The sequence below is a fragment of the Dendrobates tinctorius genome, unplaced genomic scaffold (genome assembly GCF_039654945.1).
Source record: "Dendrobates tinctorius isolate UK_male_01 unplaced genomic scaffold, ASM3965494v1 ptg000022l, whole genome shotgun sequence".
Taxonomy (NCBI): domain Eukaryota; kingdom Metazoa; phylum Chordata; class Amphibia; order Anura; family Dendrobatidae; genus Dendrobates; species Dendrobates tinctorius.
Genome location: NW_027361690.1, coordinates 82740952 through 82753615, shown reverse-complemented (window position 1 = coordinate 82753615; position 12664 = coordinate 82740952). Strand labels below are relative to the sequence as shown.

The window sequence follows — 12664 nt, the reverse complement described above, 5'->3', positions numbered from 1 at the left end:
ACAAAATGGCGGCACTTGTGCAGTACCATTTATCGGCAAGCGATAGATGCTACTGCACATTCTCCGGCGCCATTTTGCTGGATGTAAAAAAAAACAAAAACTTCTAAGCCAACACTATTATGTGCATTATGTAAAAAAGGGGGCAGGTCACTGAGGGATCAGTGACCTGTCAGAAGCCATACAGATGAGTATGTAAGCACAGCACCACATGAAGACCCTTCCCTACAAGCCGCCCTGGGACACGAGCATATCATTAACTCAAAACTAAAAATAAAGACTAAACAACAACCACAAGACAGATTTCATTAACCAAGGTATCATTTTAATCAGTATAAGGCTATGTGCACATTCTGCGGTTTTTGCTGCGGATTTGGCCGCTGCGGATCTGCAGCAGTTCTGCAGACAGTTTACAGTACAATGTAAGTCTATGGGATTTACATTCTGCAGTGCACATGCTGCGGATTTTCAACTGCGGAAAAGCTGCGGTTTTGAATCCGCAGAAAGAATTAACATGTCAATTCTTTCTGCGGATTCTGCTGCGGTTTGCTACCTATTCCATTGTCCAGGTGTCAAACCGCAGGTCATTTTACCTGCGGATCCGCAGATACAAATCCGCAGGTGAATCCGCAGCGTGTGCACATAGCCTTACTGTGCATAATCCTGCTGACAGGTTCCCTTTGGTCTTGTCTGACTTTTCTGTACTCCATTACTGTGCACTAGGAGTACGATGGCTGGTAGTGGAGGGACAGGCTCTTTAAAAGTGTGCTGGTTCCCCTGCAAGGTATTATAAGTCTCCTCCGCTCAGGAGGATCTCTGTGTCCTGCATCAGCACTGCTACATCGCGTGTCCTCGGCGCTGTGCAGTAACTCTTCCGGCACAGTTGAGTCCAGTACTAGTGAGATTAGGCTGGTTCTTGAATGCACGGATCTGGCATTGAATCGCTGGATACAACTGTGCTAGAGGAGTTACTGCTGATGGCACAGTGCAGGGGACACACAATATAGTAATGCCTGTGCAAGACACACCGCACAGTCCTCCTGAGTGCTGAGCAGGAGGATACCTGGACTGAACAACTTACAGAGGTGCAAGCACATTCCTATGAGGCCTCCTTCTCCATTGACACAAAGTACGTATTGCCAGTGTATAGTAACTGTGTACAGAAAAGCCAGACAAGTAGTCGAAGACCCTGTTCACACTGCATTTCTGCAGCATGTCAAGGTGTTCCTTCTGAATCCCCATGAAAATGGGATTCAGACAATCCACCAACCGGTCCACAAAATATAATGACGAGAACAGAGGTCAAATGAATGAACTCTATACACTCAGGGCCGATTCATTAAGACTGATGTTGTGCATGCCAGTCTTAATGAACCGCTGGAGTAAGATGTGCCTAATGCATTAAAGGGGTTGTCCAGTCTAAAGTGTAAAGTCTGCAGTCGCTCTGTGTGACTGCAGACTGGTGAATCCCTCTAGCGCACACATCGTGCGCTGCGAGAAATCGCCGGTGTCTGCACCAGGTCTAGTATGTTATATGCATGCTGCCGAGCAGAACCCGACTAGTAGGCACAGCCTCACTCCATACAGTTGTACTGAGCAAGGCCGCTCCCATTAGACAGGTTCTGCCCGGGAGTATGCGTTTAGCAGACGTGTCCGCCCTTCCCAGGGCATTTTACAAGAGGCATGCACCTCCCCCAAAAATCTTCCTCTAGTCAAGGACTGGAGTAACATTTCTGGTATAAGTTACGACTCAACTTTTCTGACATGAATTCTTTGGGTGGGCTGTACCGTTGGGCGATCCTGCTCCAGCTTCGCCCACTGTGGCAGAACTAGCCGAAACTGGCATACAAACATTTGTGTTGAGCAAAAATATGGTGACATTTCAAGGTGTTTTACTCCAAAATTCTGTAAAAGAAAGCATCATGAATCGGGCCTTGTGTGGGGCAGATCCTCTGGATCCAAAGTGCTTTGTGGATACTCCAGCATGTGGGTCAGTATTACACGGCACACACTCAGTAAATATACAGAATAATATGTGGACAGACTGTAAAAGGTTGTATTTCACTGACCATTGGAAAAGTGAAAGAAAACCTGGCTGCTTCTTGTGCTCTGACCGGCTGGAGAAATTCTAGGTGTCCGTCTATAGTCTTTGCTATAGTTTCGGAAGCAAAACGCGATTTCAGATCAGCTGAATGTCACACATTGAGGCTATGTATGTTTGCGCTCCATCAGCTTATCAGTAGGAGGTGAAGGAATGTTCTCACCAGCGAATTCCTCCGTGCGCCCAAAGCCACAGCAACACCACTCAGTCTTTGCCTCTTGATAGCTTATTATAAGCATACTCCATATCAAGTACAGTACTCTAATATTACAGATTAAGTAATATTTATTTCCAGATAACTGGTTAAGGCTAGGTTCACCTTGATGCAGTGCTCTCCATCGAGTACTACATCAAGGTTCCTGACAAAACCCTGGAAAACCTGGATTCCGATAAAGCCATTCATTTGAATGAGTCGACTGAGTCGCTGCATGGTTTCCATACTGACTGTATTTTTATTTATCTCCTTGGAAAAGTATGTAACCAGTGTCCATTTGTTGGACTAATGGGCCTGTACTATCCATACTTGTGTTTCCACCCGTGCTCAGACAATGTGTGGGTGATTTAGCGAAAATAACGTTAAGCGCCCATACCAGCCAATTCTACGTCACTCACATTTTAATACAATTTGGAAAATGTGAGCAATTATTAGGCTGCAGTGATAAACTACTCCTGGCTCTATCTTAATATTCATTAATTTCCAACACAGTCTAAAATCTTCCGAAGTAGCCTTATTTGTACCTGTAATACGCTCTTCCCACCTGCTCCAAGTTCACTTTGTAATCCTAGGCCCAAGAGGTAGTGTAGGATCCCAGCTAATGAGGATGACAGACTGTTGTCACAACCCTTTAATGGGTTGTCCAGGTACTGAGATAAGCCTCCAAAAGGGAATCTGCCAGTAGGATCAACCCTCCGTCTATACAACATGTATGGCAAAGAAAATTGAATAAAATGATCATTTGATATCTGTAATCTGATGTCTTATGACAGAGAAATCCATGTTTTTCTTATATGTAAGTGAGCTGCTAAGATCTACAGGCCGGACACAGATCTGCATGAGAATTTGTTTCCAGCGCTTATTATAAATGAAAGGGGCAATACCAGTGTGAGACAGGTAGATCAGGAGAGCAGACTGTCAGTCAGATATCAAGTTATCATTTTATTCAATTATCTATGACCTGCATGCTCAGACGGCTTAGGAGGGATGATCCTACTAACAGATTCCTTTTAATCATTGAATTCAGGTTTTTCACCTATTGCCAAAAGTATATAAAATGGAGGCCCTCACCATGCAGTGCAAACATTGTTAAATAATGGCTCATTTTAAAGAGATCCCTCAATTTGAGCTTAAAGCCATGTTCAGTATTTGGTTAGTATTTTACATCAGTATTTGGGGTTGCCAAGTGCTGAGGAGCAAAGGGCATAAAATTCACCAATGGTCTGCTGACTCAAATGCAGATTCCAAGCCTCCTCTGACAGCAGAAAACTCACACGAAGCTTCATGACATGGGTTTCCATGGCTGAGCAGCTTCATGCAAGCCTTACGTCACCAAGCACTATGCCAAGTCTCGGATGTACTGGTCTAAAACCGCCACTGGACACTGGATGGTTCTGTGAATGACAAACTACACTTATCGGACAGCCTGATGAACGAGTCTGGGTTTGGTTAATGCCAGGAGAACATTACCTGCTTGACTGCATTGTGCCAGCTATGGGCCACGTTCACACGTTCAGTATTTGGGGAGTATTTTCTACATCCCTATTTGTAAGCCAAAACCAGGAGTGGGTGATAAATCCAGAAGTGGTGACGTGTTTCTATTAGGATATGTGCACACACTGCGGTTTTTGCTGCGGTTTTGGCCCTGCGGAACCGCAGCAGTTCCGCAGACATGGTACAGTACCATGTAACCCTATGGGTTTTCAAAACCGCTGTGCTCACGCTGCGGTTTTTTCCCACAGCATGTCAATTGTTTCTGCGGATTCCGCTGCAGTTTCACACCTTTAACATAGAGGTGTGAAACCGCAGGCCAAACCACAGCAAAACCGCAGGTCACTTTACCTGCGGTTCCACGGGAAAAAACCCACAGGTGAATCTGCAGTGTGTGCACATAGCCTAACACCTCTCCTCTGACTGTTCCTCTCCTGATTTTGGCTTACAGATACTGAGGAAAATACTGACCAAATACTGAACGTGGCCTTAAGGAGTTAGTGGAGGAGAGAGAATGATTTGTGGTTTGTCTTTAGGAGGTTGGCCTATGCACCTTAGTTCCAGGGATGGGAAATCTTACAGAGTAACCATTGCATTAATTTTTATTTCATATCTCAATAGTAAAAGCTAAAGAACGTACATTAAGTTTCTTATTTTAAGAAATCTTTTTTTCTCCACCTAGACCAATCTCAATTCACTGTTACAATATATCCGCAGTGAACCCAGATTTTACTATTACTGATAAATAACAGTTGGTGCTTATAAAGTTTTATGGGCAATAATGCAGAAAAATGCCTGTCTTTCTCCTACTTCCTCCAGAAAGCGGAGGGTTGGACACGATGACCCTGGAGGTCTCTTCCTAACAGTCTATGAAAATGTTAACAGCACCAACTGTCAGTAGCTCGGTAACGGCGCAGTCAGATGGCCGTGTAAATTGGACAGAGATGAGTCTGCTATCCACAGACTGGCCGGTAGCTCTCCCGACCCCAGCGTGACAGCTTGATATTTTTCTATGTAACCGTCATGCTCAGGTCCAGAGAGTCGCAGCCAGTTTGTGCACTGCAGACCTATCTCAGTCTGATTTATACAGCTGTCTGACTGCGCCCTAATGAGAAGACCTGTCTCCGCTGACTACAGATTTCACAGACTTTACCCATGAATTGAGAATGAAAGCTAAATCCGAGTGGGGGAGTAGAGCAGATTTCTCTGAAAAGATATGTTACAAAGTTGCTTAATTTCACGTGTAATATTGATTTACAAAATACAAATTAAAATAGTGGCTACTCTTTAAAGGGAATCTGTCCCCTCATTTTTGCCCTATGAGATGCGACCACCGCCATCAGGGGCTTATCTACAGCATTCTGTAATGCTGTAGATAAGCCCCTGATGTAACCTGAAAGATAAGAAAAACAAGTTAGATTATACTCTCCCGGGGGACCGGTCCGACGCCTCCCATCTTCTAGCGATGACGTCCTCTTCCTTACTTCTGCCGCAGCTCCTGCGCAGGCGTACTACTGTATATCTGCCCTACTGAGGGCAGAGTAAAGTACTGCAGTGCGCAGGTGCCAGACCTCTCTGACCTTTCCCGGCGCCTGCACACTGCAGTACTCTGCTCTGCCCTCAATAGGGCAGATATAGTACGCCTGCGCAGGAGCTGCGGCAGAAGTAAGGAAGAGGACGTCATCGCTAGACGATGGGAGGCTCCGGACCGCGACACCCATCGGACCGGACCCCTGGGTGAGTATAATCTAACTTGTTTTTCTTCTCTTTCAGGTTACATCAGGGGCTTATCTACAGCATTACAGAATGCTGTAGATAAGCCTCTGATGGCTGTGCCGGCAGCTCATAGGGGAAAAATGAGGTGACAGATTCCCTTTAAGGCTTCAGTACACCAAGACGTGGACAATTGTATGCTTCCAACTTTGTGGGAACAGTTTGGGGAAAGCCGGTTTCTGTTCCACCATGACTGTGCCCCTGTGCCCAAAGCAAGGTCCATACAGGTACGGTTGAGTGAGTTTGGTGTGGAAGAACTACACCAACTCAACCATTATCTAACATACCAACTTCACCAGACCTCAACTCAACCCCTATCTAACATATTTTGGAATGAATTAAAACAGATAGGCCTTCTCTTCCAAAAGCAGCATCTTACCTGACAAATTCTCCAGTGGATCAGTGGGCACAAATTTCCAGACACTCCTAAATCTTATAGAAAACCTTCCCGGAAGAGTTGGAGTATTTTATTTTTTTTTTATCTTCAAAGGAGGACTAATCCTATAATAATGCATATGAATTTATACTAAGATGTAATAAAAGCTCCTGTATGTGTAATGTGCCGGTGTCCCAATACACTATATGGAGAAAAGTATCAGTCCTGGTGACAAGTCATGGCAGCTTCATATGGACAGTGTAGAGAACAACCACCTCTCCTTCGGTATCAGTATTAAAATAATAATGGATGAATTGGTAAAATCTGATACATTTGCTGGCTACTTTAACCTATTGTGGATTTTACTTGTGCAAATCTACTGTTAAAATACACAGCTTTTCTAACCCATATACGCTAAAGGTTCAATCTCCTGACCTGAGCGGCCAGTCCATGCATTAGCGGTCCGATACTGGCCTGAAATCCACAGTTGTCTGAATGAGCCTTTAGTTAAGACTACTTTCACAAAAATCCGATATTCCCGGTCCATTTACGTACTGCGATCTCTGGATCGGCCACAAGTCTCCCGATTTGAACTCAACAGCTTCATATTTGTCTATGAGGTTGTTGAGTTGGGATCAGGAGAAATGTGGCCATTCTGAACATGGTGGTGCACACCCAGACTGGGTTTAGGGTGTGTGCACATGCTGCGGATCCACAGCAGTTTCTGCTGCAGTGTACAGTACCATATTATCCTATGGGAAATGGAAACCGCAGTGCAGATGGTGCGGAATTTTCCGCGCGGATTTGCTGCGGTTTCTAATCCGCAGAAAGAATTGACATGTCAATCCTTCTGCGGATTTCGCTGCGGTTTACCATCTCCTCCATTGTAGAGGTGATAAACCGCAGGGCAAAACCGCAAAATCCGCGCGGATCAATCCGCAGCGTGTGCACACAGCCTTAGAGTGCCATTCTGGAAAAGAGTGTGCGAGGGGGGGGGGGGGGTAATCTATACAGAGAATAGTGGTACTAGGACCTGGTAGCAATCGTGAGTGACATAAGCACCCATGAAATGAAGATAATACTTAGCATTAGGGAGTTGAAAATTGACTCTAAGCAGATATCGCACTATAAAGTCCAGAAATTGCTGAATTACCAAGCCGTGCCAATGAACCAGGTAAAATCCAATGCTTTATTATTGTTGTGGAGGTTCCTTTTTTTTTTTTTTTTTTACAATTAGACAATAAAAGGTACAAAATTAGTGTGTAATGAATATTTAGGACTGGTATTAACCACGTGTATCCCAGCCAGTCCACTGCAGGCGACACGCGGACAGTTAATTCCCTCCAGATTTGGTCTTCATAAACTCCGCTGCATAATCACCCAATGTGGAACTCGTGTATGTATTGGGGGCAATACTGCTTTGTAAAATATACATCTACCGGCAGCTGATCCTGCTTTATAAGACATGTATACATTAAGGCAGAGCGTAACTGCAGAGCGTAACTACAAACTGTATAAAAGCTTTATGAATGGGAGATATAGAAGAAGAGCGGACGTAGCTAAAAGTGCCACGTGGAGCCGATGTAGGCAGGGAGCTACTATGGGCTTTAGAAATAGGCTGTAGTTAGACAGAAAATATACTGCGATATGTATACATTAAAGCTATTAGGGAACCATCTCTCCTCTCTTGGCATGAACAACACATCTTTGGCTATAATACCAACTATGAATTGGCTAAACTTCCTTACAAAAGTTGCATATGTGTTAAAAGACCTATGTCCTTTGCTATTTGTTATAAGCAGGCACAACAGTGTTGTGTTAATGGAAGAAGGATCAGCTAGCGCCACCTGTGGTCGTCCCTGGGATAGACGCGGAGAGTTATCCTGCCGTCCGCCACCCCCCAGCACACAGCTGAAGTATGAGGTCACAGCATGCGCACTGTTAATCTTGTGTGTATTATACACAGAGCTCCTCTTGTGTTCCCGTATGTGGTATAAATAGAGCCAAGGAGGAGGTGGGGAGACGCGTCATGGTCTTCAGTGCACTCCAAAGTTAACCCTCTTGTGCAATAATCGACAGGAACGGTAACCAGGCTTTAGTGCAATCACAACTTGTAGTTCCACTCTTCAAAGTTTGTATCCGAAAAGGAAAAATAAAGAGACTGTTTCCAAACTGCTGCGGTGCTGGCGTGTGTCCGGGGTTGGCATCAGATCTATTTGCCTTCTGGAATACACTGTAAGAATCCCGCCCCACCACACAGGCACATTCTGTAAATCACCCTGTACAGGAGACGCTGACACTTTACAGTACCGTCTCCTGGTGTCTCCAGGTGGAAATAGGTCATGGATTAAAAATTTTCTTCTAAAAGCATAAAGAACGAGAGGTCACTTTTAGGTGGATTTTTCTTCTTTTTAAGGTTTATAGGTTTTGGAACTGAAAATAGGCTGGACCTTGTCTCAAACATATTTGGTCCTAAACAAAGGGACCCTGCACCTTCTGATCAGTGGTGCCCATCCCGCTGTAGTCCGCTGTCCCGTCCCCTGTTGCATGTCTGACTAGAAATCCAGCAACGATCCTTTACTCATTATTCTCTGGTTTATTAGGGTTGGGGTGCGACTTCTGATAATGAGCAGCAAACCTAGCGGTCGTGCTGCCCGTTTACGATGCGCTTCTTGCCGTCCCCATTGGATAATGGCTGCTCCTCATTTTCGTCACTGTCCTCTTCTTCATTGTCACTCCGATCATCACCAGACATCTGCACGAGGAAAGGAAGAGTGGTTTATAATAGGTGTACCCAGGGGTAGAAATATTAAGCTAGGGGCTCATGCAGACATGCATTTTTCATGTACGAGTTCTACCTGCATTTTCCACTGCTAGAACATGAACACATTACAATCTATGGGGATGTTCACATATCCATGTATTTTTTATGGAATAAGTGGTCAGCATAAAAACATAGAGACATGTCTGACTTTGATCCAAGCCTCGGAACAAAATTGCCAAGGCAATGCTATAGGTCCTTGAACATTACGGACAGCACACAGGTGCCATGAGTGTGCAGTCAGTGTACTGCCCATGTTTATTAATGCCGTCAGTGTGCAATCCGTGTACTGCACAATTCTATTAATGCCGTCAGTGTGCAATCCGTGTACTGCCCAATTCTATTAATGCAGTCAGTGACCAGTCCGTGTACTGCCCATTTTTTATTAATGCCGTCAGTGTGCAATCCGTGTACTGCCCATGTTTATTATTGCCGTCAGTGTGCAATCCGTGTACTGCCCATGTTTATTATTGCCGTCAGTGTGCAATCCGTGTACTGCCCATGTTTATTAATGCCGTCCGTGTGCAATCCGTGTACTGCCCATGTTTATTATTGCCGTCAGTGTGCAATCCGTGTACTGCCCATGTTTATTAATCCAGTCAGTGTGCAATCCGTGTACTGCCCATGTTTATTAATCCAGTCAGTGTGCAATCCGTGTACTGCCCATGTTTATTAATGCCGTCCGTGTGCAATCCGTGTACTGCCCATGTTTATTATTGCCGTCCGTGTGCAATCCGTGTACTGCCCATCTTTATTAATCCCGTCAGTGTGCAATCCGTGTACTGCCCATGTTTATTAATGCAGTCAGTGTGCAATCCGTGTACTGCCCATGTTTATTAATCCAGTCAGTGTGCAATCCGTGTACTGCCCATGTTTATTAATGCAGTCAGTGTGCAATCCGTGTACTGCCCATTTTTTATTAATGCCGTCAGTGTGCAATCCGTGTACTGCCCATCTTTATTAATCCCGTCAGTGTGCAATCCGTGTACTGCCCATGTTTATGAATCCCATCAGTGTGCAATCCGTGTACAGCCCATTTTTTTAAAAATATTTTAATGTTCAGGAGCAGATTTATATTTTTTTTTTCTTAATTCAAGAAAATCACTGATGAATCACTGATGCTTAGGTCTAATATCTTTAATAGCAACTTCCTCCCTATTTTCAAGATCTCTGCTTGCTGTCAGGGAATTTAGACACTAATGGTTTAGATCCTGAGGCTGAAAAGCTGTCCAGATCACGCGCACTGACACAGGCGCACGGCTCATGGCCGTGCACCAATTGTTATCTTTTTGTAGGTTTGTCAAAAGGTAAATGTACCATTTAGTTTTGTCAAACAGTGGTGGCATTGTACCGATGTCCAACTGGCGGGATCCTGTTGTGACCCCTACACTTTTACTAGAACAAAAGAGCATGGGTACTAGGAAAGTACAGCTCTGCTTAAGTCTCCATATGGCAGCACCTTACCAGAAACTTTCCAACCCCTGTGCTAGAAACGGTCTGTACGGCAGCGCTTTTAGGTGACGGTGAGATACCAAAGTCGTAAACTGGAGGATATGTCTAAACAAGTGGCATTGTTGCCCTCTACAGATGAGCATGTCATTCCCGCAGAGGCGGCTGAATGCAGAACATTCTTTTGTTCTTCTCGCAGAGCTGGTAAGTTTCCTGCTGGCAGTGCTTGGCTCGTGTAAGATCTGTGGCTTATTGCAAAACTCTGCTTTTAAAGCCTCACTTGGCACATACACAAAGAGCGAGAGCGTAAGCCTCTGGATGCCTGCACATGCAGGGGGCTCTGCTTCCCCAGCTCTGAAAATTGGCCCCAATAAAAGGGGAAGTCAGTACATTTACAATTTCACTTAATAGAATGGGGCAGATTTCTGAAAACTCTTTGTTGCTCACAGCTACCAATCACAATGAAACTTTCAGTTTTCCCGAGCAGCTTAGTAAACGAAAGCCGCATTTTGTTTTAAATCTGCCCAGGCGCATTGAACACAATGTGGCTTGTTACAGTAACCGGATAAGGACGTGATACGTCGTGCAAGCTGACGAGCCCAGAAAGGTTTAAAATGTGGTCACATCTCGGGCCACATGTGCCTCCTAGCTGATGGTACGCTTATGCAGCAATGAATGAAGTCTAGCTGACCGAAACTGACCAAAGATCTGCAACAATTCTTACCCCCATTGTACTGTTCACAGGAGGTGCAATCCAGGTGCCTAATATGTAAAGTGAGCCAGACCGTAAGATAAAGCCATCTTATTGGGGATTGATTTTATTGCCAGACTGCGTACCCAGTTTTAGGCCCCAGGCACAGAGACGCCAGACAGTACGGTAATTATCTTCCATGTTTCCTCTCCAGAACACAGTATTAGGATTTCTTCACACATGTTCACTCCAAAATTTGTCTGAAAAGATTCTCAGAAAATGCTCGACTCTTCCGATTAATTTCTATTGTAAAACCACTTTGTTGTTCGTATGTTCAGCCTTCTGGGCGTCTTTGTACTGCTTCACGTTTACAAATCACCAAGGTGGTTAAAAGAAGTGCGCAGACCTTTCTCCAGGCACTTTCTGCTAGAGCGATGCTCCATACTTTACGATGGAAGGCGAAAACAATGCCCAGAAGAAACCTTGGCAACGTTTTGAGCATTTTGAAGAGTTTTTGCCTAAATAACAATAGTGTTTTAACAGATTTAAAAAAAGTGCCGGAAAAGTCACCCAGAAATAAAATAAAAATGGTTGCAGAAAGTACCAAAAGAAAAAAACAAAAACAAAGCACTTCAGGAAACACTAACAGAAAAATTCCCAGATAATCAAAAAAAAGCCGACGTTTTCTGAAGCAGTTTTAGTTTGAAAAACTTGTTGGTATGATCACCATATAAAAAGCGCGGAGTAAACATTCCCTTACCGAGCACTGATTCTGTGGCCAATTTCATACATCCGATTACAGACCGAGATCTTCAAACTGGGCGCGGATCTCCTGACCCAAACTTAATAACCATATCATATATGGCCTTGTGGCTGTGCAGGTTGTGCAGGTAGGCTTGTGTCAATCCAGACACCGCGGTCTGTACTTAGATTGGGATTGTCTGATGTGTGACAGCAGATTTAGGAGAATGCCGCTCACATAAGGTGTTCAAAGGAACTATTGCACTTTTTGTACCATCAGATTTGTACAGAGCTCAGCAGAAAACTCTTCCATTTTCTGAAATTTAAGAATGTAGTAGGTTCCTATACCCTTCTACAGGCAACTTTCTCTAATTTAGGGGATTATCATAGTTGTAAATTAGTAGTGCACAGGGGCCTAAAGGCCCCGTCACACGCAGCGATCTCGTTAGCGAGATCGCTGATTTGTGACGTGCCGGCGATCTCGCTGTGTGTGACGGGGATCAGCGACTGGCTCCCCCGCCGGGTATCGCTCATCGTGCAGCATCGTCCTGGGCCATTTTTCCATCGTTGCACTCCTGCTGGCCAGCACGCAGGCGCTGGGAGCTGGTCTCTAAGGTAAATATCGGGTTACTAAGTGGCGCGCGTCACAAGGTCGTATCGTTGTCGAGATCGCTGGTGCATCTTTATGTGTGACGGGGTCTTTAGAGTGGGAATATAAACAGGAGGCCATGTTGTTGGCCATCGTAGAAATGAGATCAAGCAAATGCCTATAAACTCCAAAGCCAATGATGTTCATTGCAAGCTGTATATCTACTGCATGGAAATACCAGGCTGAAGACACTCAATGCCAGGCGTGTGTAGGGCAGCTTGATGCATCTGTTCTACCTAAAACAGAACCTGGATTCAAAAACAGATGCCTCTGTGCACATTATACTCTATGTAAGATCCACACGGAGCACAGCCTGGCTGTATTCTTCTTCCGCTTTCCTAGAATGGAGGAATGAAGGGTC

General features: G+C 44.7%; 1 protein-coding gene across 5 annotated transcripts in view; it reads right to left on the bottom strand.

Moving 5' to 3' along the window:
- Window positions 1–7122: 7122 nt before the first annotated feature.
- The window catches only part of CERS3 (ceramide synthase 3), a 408572-nt gene continuing 403030 nt past the window's right edge, over window positions 7123–12664 (bottom strand). For all 5 annotated transcript variants that reach the window (XM_073568813.1, XM_073568812.1, XM_073568814.1 and 2 more), the window contains one exon: window positions 7123–8707. In XM_073568813.1, coding sequence (XP_073424914.1) covers window positions 8591–8707 — 117 coding nt within the window. In that variant the 3' untranslated portion in view covers window positions 7123–8590. The remainder of the gene's footprint in view (window positions 8708–12664) is intronic.